The sequence below is a fragment of the Mustelus asterias genome, chromosome 30, assembly GCF_964213995.1.
Source record: "Mustelus asterias chromosome 30, sMusAst1.hap1.1, whole genome shotgun sequence".
Lineage (NCBI taxonomy): Eukaryota > Metazoa > Chordata > Chondrichthyes > Carcharhiniformes > Triakidae > Mustelus > Mustelus asterias.
In genome coordinates, this window is record NC_135830.1 from 19,636,773 (window position 1) to 19,659,569 (window position 22,797).

The 22,797-nt window shown below is 48.6% G+C and overlaps 2 protein-coding genes across 10 annotated transcripts in view; one reads left to right on the forward strand and one right to left on the reverse strand.

Annotated features, from left to right (window-relative positions):
- LOC144480944 (uncharacterized) overlaps positions 1–22,797 on the forward strand; it is a 117,809-nt gene that overhangs the window by 13,707 nt on the left and 81,305 nt on the right. The window lies entirely within an intron of this gene.
- Positions 1,755–22,699, reverse strand: LOC144480781 (uncharacterized). Of its 9 annotated transcripts, none has more exons than XM_078200368.1 (4): positions 22,612–22,669; positions 16,906–17,054; positions 5,387–5,563; positions 1,755–3,638 (listed from the first exon to the last, which is right to left on the reverse strand). In XM_078200368.1, exon 4 carries the CDS (start codon positions 3,541–3,543, stop codon positions 2,497–2,499), a length of 1,047 nt encoding a protein of 348 aa, XP_078056494.1. In that variant the 5' UTR covers positions 3,544–3,638; positions 5,387–5,563; positions 16,906–17,054; positions 22,612–22,669; the 3' UTR covers positions 1,755–2,496. The 9 variants fall into 9 exon arrangements, with proteins under 9 accessions (XP_078056494.1, XP_078056498.1, XP_078056497.1 ...); XM_078200372.1 differs by lacking the exon at positions 16,906–17,054 and adding an exon at positions 15,840–16,064 and having other exon boundaries at positions 5,387–5,545; positions 22,612–22,658; XM_078200371.1 differs by lacking the exon at positions 16,906–17,054 and having other exon boundaries at positions 5,387–5,545; positions 22,612–22,699.

The following is a 22,797-nucleotide window of genomic DNA, read 5'->3' on the forward strand; positions in this document are numbered from 1 at the left end:
GATGCAGAGGCTGTGGGAGGTATTAAATGAATATTTTGTCTCTGTGTTTACAAAGGGAAGATGTAGATGTAGTAGTCTAGGAGGAACACCGTGGGATATCGGATGGGATAATCATAAAAATAAAAGGAAGTACTCGAAAGTACTTCCTTTTATTTTTACGGTAGCACAGTGGTTAGCACTGCTGCTTCACAGCTCCAGGGACCTGGGTTCGATTCCCGGCTCGGGTCACTGTCTGTGTGGAGTTTGCACATTCTCCTCGTGTCTGCGTGGGTTTCCTCCGGGCGCTCCGGTTTCCTCCCACAGTCCAAAGATGTGCGGGTTAGGTTGATTGGCTATGCTAAAAAAATTGTCCTGAGATGTGTAGGTTAGAGGGATTAGTGGGTAAAATATGTAGGGACATGGGGGTAGGGCCGGGGTGGAGATTGTGGTCGGTGCAGACTCGATGGGCCGAATGGCCTCTTTCTGTACTGTAGGGTTTCTATGAAAGGTTGGAACCCTTGAAAATTGATAAGTTGTCAGGGTCAGATAGACTGTTTCCAAGGCTGCTGAAGGAGGTCGGGGAGGAGATCGCAGATGCTTTGAGGATGATTTTCCGATCCTCATTAGATACATGGGAGGTACCAGAGGACTGGATTAATGCAATTCCTTTGGAGAAATGTAGTTCCATTGTTTAAAAAAAGGATGAAAGAAAATACCATCAATTATAAGCCAGTTAGTTTTACATTGGCGGTGGGCGTATCAGTAGAATAAATCCTGAGAGATAGGATTATCATGTAGAAAGACATGGACTTGTCAGAGATGGTCAGCACGGATTTGTTAAAGGAAGATCTTGCCTTATAACTTTGAATGAATTCTTTGAGGAAATGACAAAAAAGGGTCGATGAAGGTAGCACAGTGGTTAGCACTGCTGCTTCACGGCTCCTGCGACCTGGGTTCGATTCCCGGCTTGGGTCACTGTCTGTGTGGAGTTTGCACATTCTCCTCGTGTTTGCGTGGGTTTCCTCCGGGTGCTCTGGTTTCCTCCCACAGTCCAAAGATGTGCAGGTTAGGTTGATTGGCCATGCTAAAAATTGCCCTTAGTGTCCTGAGATGCGTAGGTTAGAGGGATTAGTGGGTGGATATGGGGGTAGGGCCTGGGTGGGATTGTGGTCGGTGCAGACTCGATGGGCCGAATGGCCTCTTTCTGTACTGTAGGGTTTCTATGATTCTATGAATGTTGTGTACATGGACTTTAGGAAGGTGTTTGACAAGGTCCCACGTGGCATATTGGTCAAAAAAAGTAAAAAGCCCATGGGTTATAGGATAATGTGGCAAACTGGATCAAAAATTGGCTTAGTAACAGGAAACAAAGGTTAATGGTCAATGGATGCCCCTTGCAAATGGAAAGTTGTTTCAAGTGGTGTTCCACAGGTTTCGATGTTGGGATCCTTGTTGTTTGTGTTATATACTAACAGATTGGTTGTAAACGTAACCTTTCATTCCCGGGCTCATTTTCAGGATGGAGAGGATGAAGAGAGGGGGAGCACTTCAAAAGTAACAAACTTGTGTTACAGATAGTAAAAAGACGTGGGTGGCACGGTAGCACAGTGGTTAGCACTGCTGCTTCACAGCTCCAGGGACCTGGGTTTGATTCCCGGCTCGGGTCACTGTCTGTGTGGAGTTTGTACATTCTCCCCGTGTCTGCGTGGGTTTCCTCCGGGTGCTCCGGTTTCCTCCCACAGTCCAAAAATGTGCGGGGTTAGGTTGATTGGCCATGCTGAATTGACCCCAAGTGGCAAGGGGACTAGCAGGGTAAGTACGTAGGGCTACAGGAATAGTTCATTTTTATTAGTGTCACAAGTCGGCTTACATTAACACTGCAACAAAGTTATTGTGAGACTCCCCTTGTTGCCACACTCCGGCGCCTGTTTGGGTACAACTGAGGGAGAATTTAGCATGGCCAATGCACCGAACCATAGAATCTTACAGTGCAGAAGCGGCCCATTGAGTCCACACCGACACATTAGAAACACCAGCTCCAGGGACCTGGGTTCGATTCCCGGATCGGGTCACTGTCTGTGTGAAGTTTGCACATTCTCCCCGTGTCTGCGTGGGTTTCCTCCGGGTGCACCCATTTCCTCCCACAGTCCAAAGATGTGTGGGTTAGGTTCATTGGCCATTCTAAATTGCCCCTTAGTGTCCCGGGATGCGTAGGTTAGAGGGATTAGTGGGTAAATATGAGGGTTAGAGGGATTAGCAGGTAAATATGTAGGGATACGGGGATAGGGCCTGGGTGGGATTGTTGTCGGTGCAGACTCGATGGGCCGAATGGCCTCTTTCTGCACTGTAGGGGTTCTATAAAAAAAAAGACCCAACACAGTGTGTTTAACACAAAGTTAATTTATTTGACGATGGGTCGGAATATTCTTCCTGTCAATGAGATGCACTTTAACATCAGCAGAAACAAACCCCAATGATTATGGTTCAGTCCTGGGTGTGATTAACAGCAGAGCACAATCACCATAGTTGCTTGTGAACTCGCTGATGCCTCAGCAGGCTGGATGAGGTAGTGAATCCCTTCCCACACTCAGGACAGGTGAACGGCCTCTCCCCGGTGTGAACCCGCTGGTGCGTCAGCAGGTTGGATGACTGAGTGAATCCCTTCCCGCACACGGAGCAGGTGAACGGCCGCTCCCCGGTGTGAACTCGCCGGTGGTCGGCGAGTTGAGACGATCGCTTGAACCGAGTCCCGCACTGGAGGCACCGAAATGGTCTCTCGTCAGTGTGAACGCGTTGGTGGTACATCAGTTCCCAGGAGCTTTTAAAGCACCTCCCGCAGTCTGAACACTTAAAGGGTCTCTTGTCGGTGTGAACTCGCTGGTGTCTCTGCAGGGTGGACAAAGTACTGCATCCTTTCCCACACACAGAGCAGGCGAACGACTTCTCCCCGGTGTGACCCCGCTGGTGTGTCAGCATCTGCGATGACTGAGTGAATCCCTTCCCGCACTCAGAGCAGGTGAACGGCCTCTCCCCGGTGTGAATTCGCTGGTGCGTCTGCAGGTCGGACGACTGGGTGAATCCCCTCCCGCACTCGGAGCAGGCGAACGGCCTCTCCCCGGTGTGAATTCGCCGGTGCACCGTGAGTTGTGACGATCGTCTGAAGCCAGTCCCGCAGTGAGGGCACCGGAACGGCCTCTCGTCGGTGTGAACGCGCTGATGGAGCATCAGTTCCTGGGAGCTTTTGTAGCACTTCCCGCAGTCTGAACATTTGAAAGGTCTCTCCTCAGTGTGAACCCGCTGGTGCCTCAGCAGGTTGGCCGCGATGGCAAAACTCTTCCCGCACTTGGAGCAGGGGAACGGTCTCTCCCCGGTGTGACTGCGCCGGTGTTTTTCCAACTCACATGGGGAAATGAATCCTTTCCCACAATCCCCACATTTCCACGGTTTCTCCCCGGTGTGACTGCGCTTGTGTCGCGACAAGCCGGACGACTGGCTGAAGCCTCGTCCGCACACGGAACACGCGTACGGTTTGTCCCCACTGGAAAGGGTGCTTTTTCCTTCCATGTTCAAGAGCCACTGATATTCAGCTTATGATAAACTGGGCAACTCCATCAGACTAATTTGAGTTTCCTGACTGCAAATCCTCCCCTTCTAAAACCCTGCGAATTTAATTTAAAACAGAAAAAAAGGGAGTGAGAGAGAGAACGTACAAAAGCACAAAGGCAGGTTGTGAAATGGAGCTGAATGAATCTGGGGCCGGCACAAGAAGAAAGTGACCATGGAAACTGCTGGATCGTCATGAAAACCCAACTGATTCACCAATTTAAAGTTTATTTATTAGTGTCGATAATTTAAAGTTTTTAAAAGATTATTTGTGTCACAAGTAGACTTACACTAACACTGCAATGAGGTTAGTGTGAAAATCCCCTCGTTGCTGCACTCTGGCGCCTGTTCGGGTTACACTGAGGGTGAATTTAGCATGGCCAATCCACCTAACCAGCACGTCTTTCGGACTGTGGGAGGAAACCAACGCAGACAACGTGGAGAATGTGCAGTCTCCACACAGACAGCGACTCAAGCCCGGGTCACTTCAGAGAATGTCTTTCAGGGAAGGGAACCTGCCACCTGGTCTGGATCTATGCAAAGTTCTGACCTCTAAGAGAGGAGAGAAAGAGAGCGAAACAGGGGCAAAGAAAAGGTGATTTTACATTATCTACAACTCAATGAGAACTTTGACGACTCAAAGAACTAAGCGCTGCGGAAAGCCGAAATGAATATCTAGGGGTGGTTAGCACTGCTGCCTCACAGCGCCAGGGATCCAAGTTCGACTCCAGCCTTGGGTCACTGTCTGTGTGGAGTTTGCACATTCTCAGCGTAGGTTTCCTCCGGGTGCTTCCTCCCACAGTCCAAAAGGTGTGTGGGTTAGGTTGATTGGCCATGCTAAATTAACCCGAGATTAGCAGGGTGAATATGTGGGGTTATGGGAATCGGACGTGGGTGGGATTGCGGTCAGTACAGATTCGATGGGCAAATGGCCTCCTTCTGCATTGTAGGGATTCTATGATTCTAAACCTCAACCTCCACACTAAGAAGAGGAGCATTAGCACCATAATCTCGAAATCAGACTGTTCACAACCTCCGTGTCATCCAACTCCAAACTGAGCTCCTGTCCAAAAAGTTAAGTAAAAATTTATTTATTTGTCACAAGTAAAGCTTACATTAACACTGCAATGAAGTTACTGTAAAATTCCCCTAGTCACCACACTCTGGCACCCTGTTCGGGTCAATGCACCCTAACCAGCGCGTCTTTCGGACTGTGGGAGGAAACCGGAGCACCCGGAGGAAACCCACGCAGACACAGGGGAGAACGTGCAAACTCTGCACAGACAGGGACTCGAGCAGAGAATCGAACCCGGGTCCCTAAGCGCTGTGAGGCAGCAGTGCTAACTGCTGTATCACCGTGCCGCACCGGTGTCCAATACCTGCATAATCATCAAGACTGTCCACTTCCATCTCAGTAGCATCACCGATGCTTCTGGGCGGCACGGTAGCACAGTGGTTAGCACTGCTGCTTCACAGCTCCAGGGTCCTGGGTTCGATTCCCGGCTCGGGTCACTGTCTGTGTGGAGTTTGCGCGTTCTCCTCGTGTCTGCGTGGGTTTCCTCCGGGTGCTCCGGTTTCCTCCCACAGTCCAAAGATGTGCGGGTTAGGTTGATTGGCCAGGTTAAAAATTGCCCCTTAGAATCCTAAAATGCGTAGGTTAGAGGGATTAGCGGGTAAAGAATATGTGGGGGTAGGGCCTGGGTGGGATTGTGGTCGGTGCAGACTCGATGGGCCAAATGGCCTCCTTCTGCACTGTAGGGTTTCTATGATTCTGCTGCTGAAACCGTCACCCATTTCTTGTTACCTCTGGACTTTACGACCCTCACACACTCGATCTCCCTGAAATCTTGAGGTCATCCAAAATTCTGCTGCCTGTTTGCTTATTCGCACCAAGTCTTGTTCACCCATCGCCCCCGTGCTTGCTGATCTACAAATGGTTCCTGGTGTCGACTCCTGGGAAAGTCTAATATACAAAAGCTGGCTTTATAAATAAAAAACAACATGATTATAAAAGTGATCCTTTTTTATTCATTCACAGGACATGGGCATCACTGGCTGGCCAGCATTTATTGCCCATCCCGATTTGCCCTTCGGGGAATTTCACAGTAACTTCATTGCAGTGTTAATGTAAGCTTTACTTGTGACTAATAAATAAACTTTTCTCAGAAATCTTAGAATCTCTACAGCACAGAAAGAGGCCATTCGGCCCATCGAGTCTGCACCGACCACAATCCCACCCAGGCCCTATCCCCATATCCCGACACATTTACCCACTAATCCCTCTAACCTACGCATCCCAGGACACTAAGAGGCAATTTTTGGCTTGGCCAATCAACCTAACCCGCACATCTTTGGACTGCGGGAGGAAACCCACGCAGACACGAGGAGAATGTGCAAACTCCACACAGACAGTGACCCACGCCGGGAATCGAACCCAGGACCCTGGAGCTGTGAAGCAGCAGTGCTAACCACTGTGCTACCGTGCCGCCTTTACTTTAAAAGGTGATGGTGAGCCGCCTTTTTGAATCACTGCAGACCCACAATGCCGTTAGGGAGGGAATTCCAGGATTTTGACCCAGCGACTGCACAGGAACGGCCGATAATTTTCCAGGTCGGGATGGTGAGTGGGGCTCGGAGGGGAACTTGCAGGTGGGGGTGTTCCCCATCTATCTGCTGCCCTTGTCCTTCTAGATGGAAGTGGCCGTGGGTTTGGAAGGTGCTGTCTAAGGATCTTTGGTGAATTGCTGCAGTGCATCTTGTAGATGGTACACACTGCTGCTACTGAGCGTCGGTGGTGGAGGGAGTGGGTGTTTGTGGATGGAGTGCCAATCAAGCGGGGCTGCTTTGTCCTGGATGGTTTCAAGCTTCTTGAGTGTTGTTGGAGCTGCACCCATCCAGGCAAGTGGGGAGTATTCCATCGCACTCCTGACTTGTGCCTTGTAGATGGTGGACAGGCTTTGGGTAGTCAGGAGGTGAGTTACTCGCCGCAGTATTCATAGAAATCATAGAAACCCTACAGTGCAGAAGGAGGCCATTTGGCCCATCGAGTCTGCACCGACCACAATCCCACCCAGGCCCTACCCCCATATATTTACCCACTAATCCCTCTAACCTACGCATCTTAGGATTCTAAGGGGCAATTTTTAACCTGGCCAATCAACCTAACCCGCACATCTTTGGACTGTGGGAGGAAACCGGAGCACCCGGAGGAAACCCACGCAGACACGAGGAGAATGTGCAAACTCCACACAGACAGTGACCCGAGCCGGGAATCGAACCCGGGACCCTGGAGCTGTGAAGCAGCAGTGCTAACCACTGCGCTACCGTGCCGCCCCTAGCCTCTGACCTGCTCTTGTAGCCACTGTGTTTATGTGGTGAGTCCAGTTGAGTTTCTGGTCAGTGGTAACCCCAAGGATGTTGACAGTGGGGGATTCAGTGATGGTTACACCATTGAATGTCAAGGGGCGGTGGTTAGGGTGTCTCTTATTGGTGATGGTCATTGCCTGGCATTTGTGTGGCGCGAATGTTACTTGCCACTTGTCAGCCCCGGATATTGTCCAGATTTGTCGCATTTGGACTGCTTCAGTATCTGAAGAGTCGCAAAAGCTGCTGAACATTGCGCAATCATCGGCGAACATCCCCACTTCTGACCTTGTGACGGAGGAAAGGTCACTGATGAAGCAGCTGAAGATGGTGATTTGGACATACATGATACAGGAGTGTGTGAGAGAGAGGGGGTTAGAGAGATGTCCGCAGATGCAGGAGTTCGAGAGAGGGGGTTAGAGAGACCTCCCCAGATACAGGAGTGTGTGAGAGAGAGGGGGTTAGAGAGACCTCCCCAGATACAACAGTGTGAGAGAGAGAGAGGGGGTTAGAGAGACGTCCGCAGATGCAGGAGTTCGAGAGAGGGGTTAGAGGGACCTCCCCAGATACCGGAGTGTGTGAGAGAGAGGGGGGTTAGAGAGACCTCCCCAGATACAGGAGTGTGAGAGAGAGGGGGTTAGAGAGACCTCCCCAGATACCGGAGTGTGAGAGAGAGGGGGGTTAGAGAGACCTCCCCAGATACAGGAGTGTGAGAGAGAGAGGGGGTTAGAGAGACCTCCCCAGATACAGGAGTGTGTGAGAGAGGGGGTTAGAGAGACCTCCCCAGATACAGGAGTGTGTGAGAGAGAGGGAGTTAGAGAGACCTCCCCAGATATAGGAGAGAGAGAGAAGGGGGTTTACCGAGACCTCCCCAGATATAGGAGAGAGAGAGAAGGGGGTTTACCGAGACCTCCCCAGATACAGGAGTGTGAGAGAGAGGGGGGTTAGAGAGACCTCCCCAGATATAGGTTGAAAGGAGGTTTGGAGCTTACATAGAGGAATTAAGCGACGGAGCTGGGATGAAGAATTCTTCAGGTATCTCTTGACGTTGGACCTGGTCCTGCACTCAGATACATCATCTCATGAGGATTATCATCACTCGCTATTGTATTAATGACAGCTACTGTCCTGTCTTTTACCCCAGCGTCAACATTTGTTTCAAACTCAGACCCAGACAAAAGATTAAATTAAATGTCGCAAAATATTTTGAACCCTGCATTCTCTTGATTTAATTACTGATCGGGGAGGTCCCAGCCACAGAGAGAGAGAGAGACTCCCTCTTTCAAAGGGGGTCATTGACCGAGAGACTCCCTCTTTCAAAGGGGGTCATTGACAGAGAGACTCCCTCTTCATTTGATTTATTATTGTCACATGTATTGGGATACAGTAAAAAATATTGTTCCTTACGCGTTGCACAGACAAAGCATACCGTTCACAGAGTACATTAGTGATAAGGAAAGAAGAGGATGCATAATGTATTGTTACAGTCATAACTAGTGTGAGTGTGTGTGTTAGAAAGAGAGAGTGTGTGTGTGTGTGAGTTTGAGCATGCTTGGGCTATGACCAGTCGTGATTTTATGGCCTGACGGGTCAGGACTGAGGGTTCGAATGTCCCTGTACACCCTAAGACAATAAGACATAGGAGCAGAATGAGGCCACTCGGCCCATCGAGTCTGCTCCACCATTCAATCATGGCTGATTTTTTTCTCATCCCCATTCTCCTGCCTTTTCCCCCATAACCCCTGATCCCCTTATTAATCAAGAACCAATCCATCTCTGTCTTAAAGACACTCAATGACCCGGCCTCCACAGCCTTCTGCGGCAAAGAGTTCCACAGATTCATCACTCTCTGGCTGAAGAAATTCCTCCTCATCTCTGTTTTAAAGGATCGTCCCTTTAGCCTAAAGGTTGTGCCCTCTGGTTCTAGTTTTTCCTACTCGTGGAAACATCCTCTCCACGTCCACTCTTTCCACACCTTGCAGTATCCTGTAAGTTGCAATAAGATCCCCCCCCTCATCCTTCCAAACTCCAACCAGTACAGACCCAGAGTCCTCAACTGTTCCTCATACGACAAGCTCTTCATTCCAGGGATCATTCTTGTGAACCTCCTCTGGACCCTTTCCAAGGCCAGCAGATCCTTCCTTAGATACAGAGCCCAAAACATGCCCCCCCTCTCCCCTCCCCCGCTCCACGTTCTCAGTGTCTCATAGATAGACTCCCTACGTGTAGGAGGCCATTCAGCCCATCAAACCTGTACCGACAACAATCCAGACCCACTCACCTGACCTCAACAGAATTCCCACTCACCTGACGAAGGAGCAGCGCTCCGAAAGCTCGTGGCTTTTGCTACCAAATAAACCTGTTGGACTTTAACCTGGTGTTGTTAAACTTCTTACTGTGGTTGCCTCGCAGCGCAGGGACCCGGGTCTGATTCCCACCTTGGGTCACTGTCTGTGTGGAGTTTGCACGTTCTCCCCTTGTCTGCATGGGTTTCCTCCGGGTGCTCCAGTTTCCTCCCACAGTCCGAAAGACGTGCTGGTTAGATGCATTTGCAGTGCTAAATTCTCCCTCAGTGTACCCGAACAGGCACCGGCAACTCGGGGATTTTCACAGTAATTTCATTGCAGTGTTCATGTAAGTCTACTTGTGACACTAATAAATGAACTTAAACTTTATCTGCCATGGTGGGATTCGAAATCAGGCTCCCAGAAGTCTCTGGATTACTAGTCCATTGACAATACCACTGCCTCTCCCGATGTGGTGGGTGGATAAAGCTGGTAAGCCAGCAGACACATGCTCCAGGGATGGGCAACAGTGGGAGCCTCACTTAGACATAGTTGGCAGGAGTTGTAGCTAAGTGGCCAACAGCCTGAGCAACTAGGTCCAACATAAAATTAGACACTTTAAATTAACATACAGCTAAACTGTTTCGACAAGCAAAAAGCCTGAAGGAACAGGGTTACCACAGGTCAAAAGCCAACAGGGACCAGCCCAGACCTGTCTTGCATATTGACCAGAGGTGCTTGGCCTTAACAATGGAGGAGTCATCATGATCCAAACTCCAACCAGTACAGACCCAGAGTCCTCAACTGTTCCTCATACGACAAGCTCTTCATTCCAGGGATCATTCTTGTGAACCTCCTCTGGACCCTTTCCAAGGCCAGCAGATCCTTCCTTAGATACAGGGCCCAAAACATGCCCCCCCTCTCCCTTCCCCTGCTCCACGTTCTCAGTGTCTCATAGATAGACTCCCTACGTGTAGAAGGAGGCCATTCAGCCCATCAAGAGGTACTCAGCCGCAAGGATAGAAAAATATATTATATTTGTGTATTCCCCAATTTCAGCCAGACTCCCTACTATTAACCATATCTTGAAGGAACATAAGGACTTGGAGCAGGAGTAGGCCATCTGGCCCCTCGAGTCTGCTCTGCCATTCAATAAGATCATGGCTGATCTTTTCGTGGACTCAGCTCCGCTTACCCGCCCGCTCACCATAACCCTGAATTCCTTTCACAGAATCGACAGTGCAGGGGGAGGCCATTTGGCCCATCGAGCCTGCACCGACAACAATCCCACCCAGGTCCCATCCCTGTAACTCCACATATTTACCCTCCTAATCCCTGTGACATGAAAGGGGCAATTCAACCGAACCCGCACATCTTTGGACTGTGGGAGGAAACTGGAGCACCAGGAGGAAACCCACGCAGACACGGGGGAGAATGTCCAAACTCCACACAGACAGAGGCCGGAATTGAACCTGGGTCCTTGGCGTTGTGAGACAGCAGTGCTCGCCACTGTGCCACCCCTTTGCTGCTCAAAAATATATCTTTGCCTTAATATCATTCAACGAGGTAGCCTCAACTGCTTCACTGGGCAGGGAACTTCACAGATTCACAATTCTTTGGGTGAAGAAGTTCCTCCTCAACTCAGTCCTAAATCTGCTCCCCCTTATTTTGAGACTATGCCCCCCGAGTTCTGGTTTCACCTGCCAGTGGGAATAACCTCCCTGCTTCTATCTCAACTTATAAAAGGAGATATGTGCACCTAGGATGCCTGGCCAACCCTCATTGGGTGCTGTGACCCCTGCCCTGTCACCCCATTGGCTGAAGCCCAGAGAACATTCCAGAAGGGCTCGGAGAGGATTAAAAACAACACCTCAAGACAAACACTAGCGCAAATTCAACTACTGTGACCCACGGTGATGGAAGAGGACGCGCAAGATCCATCTTCATACCAAGAAAGCCCGGGGTTCATTTGTCAGCGCGAGCTCAGTGAACTGAATCCAACAGCCCGGCCAAGTTCACCACAACCGGTAGTGTGTGTGTTTTTCAGGCAGTCAGCCTAGTTTGGGGAATGGTTAATTTAATTTATGGTGTAAGAGTTGGTTTTTCAAAACTTGCAAGTGTTTTTATTCAAACTAAGTTTGAACCGCTGATATGGGGGAAAGGGGGGGGGGGAAAAAATCAGGATATAGAATTCGATGATCAACCATGATCAAAATCAATGGTGGAACAGGCATGAAGGGCCAAATGGCCTACTCCTGCTTCTAGATTATTTGACCTTTGTCTGGTCTCATAAGGTAAGAACACCTGGGTAAATGTGTTTTGAGTAATACAAGTGTCTCCATAGAATATTTCATAGGCAACACTGCAAAGTAAAGTTTAATTGAAGTTTATTTAATATTGTCACAAGTATCTGGCATGTGGGAGGCTTTCAAGTGTAAGTTGATAGGGATTCAGGACCAGCACGTTCCTGTAAGGATGAAGCATTTTGGTAGAACTAACGTGGGGGGAGCAATACGATAAATGGCAGAACCATAAAGGGTGTAGATACGCAGAGGGACCTGGCTGTGCAAGTCCACAGATCCTTGAAGGTGACGTCACAGGTGGAGAAGGTAGTGAAGAAGGCATATGGCATGCTTGCCTTTATAGGACGGGGCATAGAGTATATAAGTTGGGGTCTGATGTTGCGGTTGTATAGAACGTTGGTTCGGCCGCATTTGGAATACTGCGCCCAGTTCCGGTCGCCACACTACCAGAAGGACGTGGAGGCTTTGGAGAGAGTGCAGAGGAGGTTTACCAGGATGTTGCCTGGTATGGAAGGGCTTAGTTATGAGGAGAGATTGGGTAAACTGGGGTTGTTCTCACTGGAAAGACGGAGGATGAGGGGTGACCTAATAGAGGTGTATAAAATTATGAAAGGCATAGACAGGGTGAACGGCGAGAAGCTTTTTCCCAGGTCGGTGGTGACGTTCACGAGGGGTCATAGGTTCAAGGTGAAGGGAGGGGGGGAGGTTTAACACGGATATCAGAAGGACGTATTTTACGCAGAGGGTGGTGGGGGCCTGGAATGCGCTGCCGGGCAAGGTGGTGGAGGCGGACACACTGGGAACGTTTAAGACTTATCTAGATAGCCACATGAACGGAGTGGGAATGGAGGGATACAAAAGAATGGTCTAGTTTGGACCAGGGAGCCGCGCGGGCTTGGAGGGCCGAAGGGCCTGTTCCGGTGCTGTATTGTTCTTTGTTGATAAGTATGGCAAGTTTTGGGAACCTTGGATAACGAGAGATATTGTGAGCCTAGTCAAAGAGAAAAAGGAAGCATTTGTCAAGGCAAGGAGGCTGTGAACACACGAAGCAAGTGTGAAATAGAAGGAAAGTAGAAAGAAACTTAAGCAAGGAGAATAAAGGGCTAAAGTGGGTCATGAAAAAGCCTTGGCCAGCAGGATTAAGGAAAATCCCAAGGCTTTTTATGCATATAGAAAGAGCAAGAGGGTAGCCAGGGAGAGGGTTGGCCCACTCAAGGACAAGGGAGGGAATCTATGCGTGGATCCAGAGGAAATGGGCGAGGTATTAAAGGAGTACTTTGCATCAGTATTCACCAAAGAGAAGGACTTGGTGGATGATGAGTCTGGGAAAGGGTGTGTAGATAGTTTGAGTCACGTTGAGATCAAAAAGGAGGAGGTATTGGGGTTCTTGACAGACATTAAGGTAGACAAGTCCCCAGGGCCTGATGGGATATACCCCAGAATACTGAGAGAGGCAAGGGAGGAAATTGCTGGGGCCTTGAGAGAAATCTTTGTATCCTCACAGGGTACAGGGGAGGTCCCAGAGGATCGGAGAATAGCCAATGTTGTTCCTTTGTTTAAGAAGGGTAGCAAGAATAATCCAGGTAATTACAGGCCGGTGAGCCTTACATCAGTGGTAGGGAAATTATTGGAGAGGATTCTTCGAGACAGGGTTTATTCCCACTTGGAAATAAGTGGACGTGTTAGTGAGAGGCAACATGGTTTTGTGAAGGGGAGGTCGTGTCCCACTAACTTGATCGAGTTTTTCGAGGAAGTGACAAAGATGATTGATGAGGGTAGGGCAGTGGATGTTGTCCACATGAATTTCAGTAAGGCCTTTGACAAGGTCCCTCATGGCAGACTGGTGCAGAAGGTGAAGTCGCATGGGATCAGAGGTGAGCTGGCAAGGTGGATACAAAACTGGCTCGGTCAAAGAAGACAGAGGGTAGCAGTGGAAGGGTGTGTTTCTGAATGGAGGGCTGTGATAAGTGGTGTTCCTCAGGGATCAGTGCTGGGACCTTTGCTGTTTGTAATATACATAAATGATTTGGAGGAAAATGTAACTGGTTTGATTAGTAAGTTTGCGGATGACACAAAGGTTGGTGGATTTGCAGATGATGATGAGGACCATCAGAGGATACAGCAGGATATAGATCAGTTGGAGACTTGGGCGGAGAGATGGCAGATGGAGTTTAATCTGGACAAATGTGAGGTAATGCATTTTGGAAGATCTAATAAGATTAGGAAATATACAGTAAATGGCAGAACCCTTAAGAGTATTGATAGGCAAAGGGATCTGGGTGTACAGGTACACAGGTCACTGAAATTGGCAACGCAGGTGGAGAAGGTAGTCAAGAAGGCATACGGCATGCTTGCCTTCATCGGCCGGAGCATTGAATTTTAAAATTGGCAAGTCATGTTGCAGCTTTGTAGAATCTTAGTTAGGCCGCACTTGGAATATAGTGTTCAATTCTGGTCACCACACTACCAGAAAGATGTGGAGGCTTCGAAGAGGTAACAGAAAAGATTTACCAGGATGTTGCCTGGTCTGGAGGACATTAGCAATGAGGAGAGGTTGGAGAAACTTGGTTTGTTCTCACTGGAATGACGGAGGTTGAGGGGAGACCTGATAGAAGTCTACAAGATTATGAGAGGCATGGACAGAGTGGATAGTCAGAAGCTTTTTCCCAGGGTGGAAGAGTCAATTACTCGGGGGCACAGGTTTAAGGTGCGAGGGGCAAGGTTTAAAGGAGATGTACGAGGCAGAGTTTTTACACAGAGGGTGGTGGGTGCCTGGAATTCGCTGCCGGGGGAGGTAGTGGAAGCGGATACGGTAGTGGCTCTTAAGGGGCGTCTTGACAAATACATGAATAGGATGGGAATAGAGGGATATGGTCCCCGGAAGGGTAGGGGGTTTTAGTTAAGTCGGATAGCATGATCGGTGCAGGCTTGGAGGGCCAAAGGGCCTGTTCTTGTGCTGTAATTTTCTTTGTTCTAAGTAGGCTTACATTAACACTGCAATGAAGTTACTGTGAAAATCCCCTAATTGCCACATTCCAGCGCCTGTTCAGGTATACGGAGGGAGAATTTAGCATGGCCGATGCCTAACCAGGACATCTTTCGGACTGTGGATGCAGACGCGGGGAGAACGTGCAGACTCCACATATACAGTGACCCAAGGCCAGGAATCGAACCCAGGTTCCTGGCACTGGAAGAGTGCAGTGCCAATCAATGTGCCTAAACAGAATTAAAATACACCCATTATCAGAGACAGAAGTTAAACAATCGGAGAGAGCTGATCAGGGAGGGCAGAGGTGAAACTGAGCAATGGATGGACATGGATTCAGATCCACAGTAAGGGAGTCACTCCAGTCCCAGAGACATGGAACCAGAGCACAGATCACAGAATCCTGCAGTGCAGCAGGAGGCCATTCGGCCCATCAGGTCTGTACCGACCGCAATCCCACCCAGGGCCCATCCCCACAACCCCATTTGTTTACCCTGTAGCTATAGCTAGTCCCCCTGACACTAAGGGTCAATTTAGCATGGCCAATCAACCTAACCCGCAAATCTTTTTGGACTGTGGGAGGAAACCCAGAGCACCCGGAGGAAACCCACGCAGACTTGGGGAGAACGTGCAAACTCCACACAGACAGTGACCCAAGCGGGAATCGAACCCGGGTCCCTGGCGCTGTGAAGCAGCAGTGCTAACCACTGTGCTGCCTCCAACATAGAACAGTACAGCACAGAACAGACCCTTCGGCCCACGATGTTGTGCCGAGCTTTATCTGAAACCAAGATCAAGCTATCCCACTCCCTATCATCCTGGTGTGCTCCATGTGCCTATCCAATAACCGCTTAAATGTTCCTAAAGTGTCTGACTCCACTATCACTGCAGGCAGTCCATTCCACACCCCAACCACTCTCTGAGTAAAGAACCTACCTCTGATATCCTTCCTATATCTCCCACCACGAACCCTATAGTTATGCCCCCTTGTAATAGCTCCATCCACCCGAGGAAATAGTCTTTGAACGTTCACTCTATCTATCCCCTTCATCATTTTATAAACCTCTATTAAGTCTCCCCTCAGCCTCCTCCGCTCCAGAGAGAACAGCCCTAGCTCCCTCAACCTTTCCTCATAAGACCTACCCTCCAAACCAGGCAGCATCCTGGTAAATCTCCTCTGCACTCTTTCCAGCGCTTCCACATCCTTCTTATAGTGAGGTGACCAGAACTGCACACAATATTCCAAATGTGGTCTCACCAAGGTAGCAGATTACAGAGCCCAGCGCTTAAAATTGTGGGTGAATGGTCACAAATACTCACTTCCGAAACAATTTCTCTGTTTTCACTTTTAAAATCTCCTCCTGGAGGCTGCGGCTGGGAAGATGTCAGAAACACTGGAGTCTGAGAAAAATCTCCCAGTTGAGGAAATCCCTGGGGAGCGGGGGGTGACGTCACTGTGGAATTGTGGGTATGTGATGACATCACAGACAGGACATCTGGATCAGTGCAAACCTGTGATCACCACACATTGTGATGGATGAGTCTCTTTGAGAGGGTGCAGAGGAAATGTTAAAATAAGTTTTTAAATGGAGAATATTAATTGAAAAGGTTAACAGGCAGAAATGTTTTTATTCATTCATGGGACATGGGCATCGCTAACTGGCCAGCATTTATTGTGTGGAGATGCTGGTGTTGGACTGGGGTGAACACAGTAAGAGTTTTAACAACACCAGGTTAAAGTCCAACAGGTTTATTTGGTAGCAAATACCATTAGCTTTCGGAGCGCTGCTCCTTCGTCGGATGGAGTGGAAATCTGCTCTCAAACAGGGCACAGAGACACAAAAATCAAGTTACAGAATACTGATTAGAATGCGAATCCCTACAACCAACGGCACGGTGGCACAGTGGTTAGCACTGCTGCTTCACAGCTCCAGGGACCTGGGTTCGATTCCCGGCTCGGGTCACTGTCTGTGTGGAGTTTGCACATTCTCCCTGTGTCTGCGTGGGTTTCCTCCGGGTGCTCCGGTTTCCTCCCACAGTCTAAAGATGTGCGGGTTAGGTTGATTGGCCATGCTAAAAAATTGCCCCTTAGTGTCCTGGGATGCGTAGGTTGGAGGGATTGGTGGGTAAATATGTGGGGGTAGGGCCTGGGTGGGATTGTGGCCGGTGCGGACTCGATGGGCCGAATGGCCTCTTTCTGCACTGTAGGGTTTCTAAGTTCTAAGTAAACCAACCAGATCTTAAAGATACAGACAATGTGGGTGGAGGGAGCATTAAGCACAGGTTAAAGAGATGTATATTGTCTCCAGACAGGACCTGGATATGTCAGACTCCTATTTATTGACTACAGCTCAGCCTTCAACACCATTATTCCTACAAAACTCACCTCCAAATGTGGTTGAAGAGATGTGTACTGAGCAGAAACTGATAGCCAAGTTCCGCACACGTGAGGACGGCCTAAACCGGGATGTTGGATTTATGTCACATTATCAGTAACCCCCACAGCTTGCCTCCTGGACTTGCGGGCTGTCCTGTCTGGAGACAATACACATCTCTTTAACCTGTGCTTAATGCTCCCTCCGCCCACTTTGTCTGTATCTTTAAGATCTGGTTGGCTGTAGGGATTCGCATTCTAATCAGTATTCTGTAACTTGATTTTTGTGTCTCTGTGCCCTGTTTGAGAGCACATTTCCACTCCATCTGACGAAGGAGCAGCTCTCCGAAAGCTAATGGTATTTGCTACCAAATAAACCTGTTGGACTTTAACCTGGTGTTGTTAAAACTCTTACAGCATTTATTGCCCATCCCTAGTTGCCCTTGTTCAGAGGGCAGTTGAGAACCAACCACATTGCTGTGTGGCTCTGGAGTCACATGTAGGCCAGACCGGGTAAGGACGGCAGATTTCCTTCCCTGGAACCAGGTGGGTTTTTCTGACAATCAACAATAGTTTCATGGAAAATCAGTAGCTTCTTAATTCCAGATATTTTTTATGAAATTCGAATTCCACCGTGTGCCGTGGTGGGATTCGAACCCGGGTCCACAGAACATGAGCTGAGTTTCACGATAATACCACTAGGCCATCGCTATCCTATCCTATCCTAGCCTTGGAGCAAAGGAAACTGAGGGGAGATTTGATAGAAGTGTACGAGTGATGATTGGTCTCGATCAGGTAGATAAAGTTCCCCTCAGCTAGTTGTAAAACGATTCCAGGCTCAGATTTAAAAATCATGAGCAGGATCGATGGGGAGAGTTGAGGTAAAAAAAAACTTTACACAGTGAGTGGTAATGAGTTGGAACTCAATTCTCACGTTCAAAGACCAATAATATCCAAGTCTTGATGAATCGAGTGATGCTGTCAGATTTATACGTGAGGTTTAGTTTGAGTTTCTTATCTGCAAATCCTCTTCTAACACCCTGCAAAAGTTTATAAAACCATCTCTGTCAGTCCAGAAATGAAATTCAGACAAATACTTCCCTTGGTTTGATTTTGCAGTGTGCAAATCCTCCCCTTAGGTTGTTTGACCAAGCTAAATTGCCCCTCACTGTTAGGGGGATTAGAGTCATAGAGGTTTACAGCATGGAAACAGGCCCTTTGGCCCAACTTGTTCATGCTGCCCACTTTTTAACCATGAAGCTCGTTCCAATTGCCTGCATTTGGCCCAGATCCCTCTATATCCATCTTACCCATATAACTGTCTAAATGATTTTTAAAAGACAAAATTGTACCCGCCTCTACTACTACCTCTGGCAGCTTGTTCCAGACACTCACCACCCAGTGTTTAAAACAATTGCCCCTCCGGACCCTTTTGCATCTCTCTCCTCTCACCTTAAACCTATGCCGTCTAGTTTGAGACTCCCCTACCTGTGGGAAAAGATGTTGACTGTCTAACTTATCTATGCCCCTCATTATTTTATAGACCTCTATAAAATCACCCCTCAGCCTCCTACGCTCCAGGGAAAAAAGTCCCAGTCTATCCAGCCTTTCCTTATAACTCAAACCATCAAGTCCCGGTAGCATCCTAGTAAATCTTTTCTGTTACTCTTTCTAGTTTAATAATATCCTTTCGATAATAGGGTGACCAGAACTGTACACAGTATTCCAAGTGTGGCTTTACTGATGTCTTGTACAACTTCAACAAGACATCCCAATTCCTGTATTCAATGTTCTGACCAATGAAACCAAGCATGCCGAATGCCTTCTTCACCACTCTGTCCACCTGTGACTCCACTTTCAAGGAGCTATGAACCTGTACCCCTAGATCTCTTTGTTCTATAACTCTCCCCAACGCCCTACCATTAACTGAGTAAGTCCTGGCCTGATTCGATCTACCAAAATGCATCACCTCATATTTATCTCAATTAAACTCCATCTACCATTCATCGACCCATTGATCAAGATCCAGTCGCAATCTAGATAACCTTCTTACTGTCCACTATGCCATCAATCTTGGTGTCATCTGCAAGCTAACCATACCTCCTAACTTCTCATTCAAATCATTAATATAAATATTAAATAACAGTGCACCTAGCACCAATCCGAGGCACACCGCTGGGCACAGGCCTCCAGTTTGAAAAACAACCCTCACAACCACCCTCTGTCTTCTGTTGTCAAGCCAATTTTGTATCCAATTGGCTACCTCACCCTGGATCCCGTGAGATTTAACCTTATGCAACAACCTACCATGTGGTACGTCGTCAAAGGCCTTGCTAAAGTCCATGTAGACAATGTTGACTGCACTGCCCTCATCTACCTTCTTGGATACCCTTCAAAAAACTAGACCATAAGATATGGGAACAGAATTAGACCATTCGGCCCATTAGTCTGCTCCACCATTCAACCATGGCTGATAAGTTTCCCAACCCCATTTTCCCGCCTTTTCCCCGTAACCATTGATCTCTATCTAAAATACACTCAATGACCTGGTCTACACAGCCTTCTGTGGCAATGATTTCCACAGATTCACCACTCTCTGGTTGAAGAAATTTCTCCTCATCTCAGGGTTGTCCCTTTACTCTGAGGCTGTGCCCTTGAATCCAAGTCTCTCCTACTATAAGGTCATAAGACATAGGAGCAGAATTAGGCCACTCGGTCCATCGAGTCTGTTCCGCCATTCAATCATGGCTGGTATTTTTCTCATCCCCATTCTCCTGCCTTTTCCCCATATACCCTAAATAATCAAGAACCTATCTATCTCTGTCTTAAAGACACTCAATGACCTGTCCTCCACAGCCTTCTGCGGCAAAGAGTTCCACAGATTCACCACTCTCTAGCTGAAGAACTTCCTCATCTTGGTTTGAAAGGATTGTCCTTTTACCCTGAGGTTGTTCCCTCTGGTTCTATTTTTTCCTACTAGTGGAAACATCCTCTCCACATCCACTCTATCCAGACCTCGCAGTATCCTGTAAGTTTCAATGAGATCCCCCCTCATCCTTCTAAACTCCAACAAGTACAGACCCAGAGTCCTCAACCATTCCTCATACGACAAGTTCTTCATTCCAGTGATAATTCGTGGGAATCTTTGCTGGACCCTTTCCAAGGCCAGCACATCCTTCCTTAGATATGGGGCCCAAAACTGCTCACAATACTCCAAATGGGGTCTGACCAGAGCCTTATACAGCCTCAGAACATCCCTGCTCTTGTATTCTAGCCCTCTCGACATGAATGCTAGCATTGCATTTGCCTTTCTAACTGCCGACTGAACCTGAATGTTAACCGTAAGAGAATCTTGAACAATGACTCCAAAGTTCCTTTGTGTTTCTGATTTCCTAAGTATTTTCCCATTTAGAAAATAGTCTATGCCCCCATTCCTCCTTCCAAACTGCATAACCTCCCACTTTTCCACACTGTATTCCATCTGCTACTTCTTTGCCCACTCTCCTAACCTGTCCAAATCCTTCTGCAGCCCCCCTGCTTCCTCTATACTACCTGTCCCTCTACATATCTTTGTATTATCTGCAAACTTGGCAACAGTGCCTTCAGTTCCTTCTTCCAAATCATTAATATATATTGTGAAAAGTTGTGGTCCCAGCACTGACCCCTGAGGCACACCACTAGTCACCGGCTGCCATTCTGAAAAAGACCCCTCTATCCCTACTCTCACTAATGGAAACATCTTCCCCCACATAAGAACATAAGAAATAGGAGCAGGAGTAGGCCATCTAGCCCCTCGAGCCTGCTCCGCCATTCAATAAGATCATGGCTGATCTGAAGTGGATCAGTTCCACTGACCTGCCTGATCCCTATAACCCCCAATTCCCTTACCGATCAGGTATCCGTCCATCCGTGATTTAAACATATTCAACGAGGTAGCCTCCACCACTTCAGTGGGCAGAGAATTCCAGAGATTCACCACCCTCTGAGAGAAGAAGTTCCTCCTCAACTCTGTCCCAAACTGACCCCCCCTTTATTTTGAGGCTGTGCCCTCTAGTTCTAGTTTCCTTTCTAAGTGGAAAGAATCTCTCCACCTCGACCCTATCCAGCCCCTTCATTATCTTATAGGTCTCTATAAGATCCCCCCTCAGCCTTCTAAATTCTAACGAGTACAAACCCAATCTGCTCAGTCTCTCCTCATAATCAACACCCCTCATCTCTGGTATCAACCTGGTGAACCTTCTCTGCACTCCCTCCAAGGCCAATATATCCATCCACAAATAAGGGGACCAATACTGCACACAGTATTCCAGCTGCGGCCTCACCAATGCCCTGTACAGATGCAGCAAGACATCTCTGCTTTTATATTCCATCCATTGCTGTATCGCAAGGGGGATACAGCGATACAGCAATACAGATATTGCGACACAACCACTCTATTCAGGCCCTTCAGTATTCTATTTCTGTTATGATTAGTCAGGAAGCCATGCAGACACTACGACAACGGATGAATGAACACCGCTCGACAACCACAAGACTGTTCTCTTCCTGTAGGGGAGCACTTCAGCAGTCACGGGCATTCAGCCTCGGATCTTCACGTAAGCGTTCTCCAAGGCGGCCTTCACGACACACGACAGCGCAGAGTCGCTGAGCAGAAACTGATAGCCAAGTTCCGCACACATGAGGACGGCCTAAACCGGGATGTTGGATTTATGTCACATTATCAGTAACCCCCACAGCTTGCCTCCTGGGCTTGTATAATCTCACTAGCTGTTCTGTCTGGAGACAATACACACTTCTTTCACCTGTGTTTAATGTTCCCTCCACCCACATTGTCTGTACCTTTAAGACCTGGCTGGCTGTAGGATTCGCATTCTAATCAGTATTCTGCAACTTGATTTTGTCTGTTTGCGGGCACATTTCCACTCCATCTGACGAAGGAGCAGTGCTCCGAAAGCTTATGGTATTTGCTACCAAATAAACCTGTTGGACTTTAACCTGGTGTTGTGAGACTTCTTACCGTAGTCAGGTAAATGCATGAGTTTACGAGGATAGGGCTGGGCGGGATTGTTATTGGTGCAGGCTTATTGGGCCAAATGACCTTCTGCACTGTAGGGATTCTATGATCTCCCCCCCCTCCCCGTAAAAGGAGTTTCGAAAATGTCCTCCTGCTTCTTGGCTCAGAATATCTGCTTAAGCTCGCTGTCGCAGTGTGCCCCTCATTCTCACACCCGCCCCTCACTTGGGGAATGACATCTATTCGGGGTCCTGAGTTTCCGCCATGCGACTGAACAAACCCCAGAACGTTGGGACACATGAGGATCCAGAGAGCAGGGTTTCCTTCCTTTTACTTTCCTTTCCTGCCTCATCAATAAGACATTGGGACTCAGAGGGTTGATGCAGTTTGAAGGGCAAGTTCTCTCCATTCAGAACAGTGGGCAACCATTTTCTCCCACCCATCCACAACATTGCCCGACAAAGATGGCGGCCGCGCGCGTGCGCACTGCTGCACATGGCCCCACGAAAGATGGCCGCTGCGCCTGCACATCGCGTCCAATTAAGATGGCGGCCGTTAATGCAGGAGTGAAGATTGGAGCTGTGGGGCAGGCACGACATGGGGAGACTCTTTTTCGGGGTCTGGGCTTGTACAACATGCTTATAAAGCCTTCCTCATCACCCTCCAGATTCACCGCTCCCTGATCGCCGCCATTTTTCTCTTACCGTTTGCCAATCCGAGGGACAAACCCTGAGCTGCCTCCCCATGACTCGCACTGCGCATGCTTTAAATCGACGCGCAGCTCCGCCTTCCCTTCGTTGGCTCCGATTGGTTGGAGGACCAGCCGCTGCCGCTCGGTCCTCCAGCCCCGCCCCCTCTTCCTACTGGGCCGGGAGCTGCTGTCAATCAGT

Bases quoted from the DNA above. Each gene is read 5' to 3' on its own strand.
- LOC144480781 (XM_078200371.1), bottom strand. From the start codon at position 3,543: ATGGAAGGAAAAAGCACCCTTTCCAGTGGGGACAAACCGTACGCGTGT.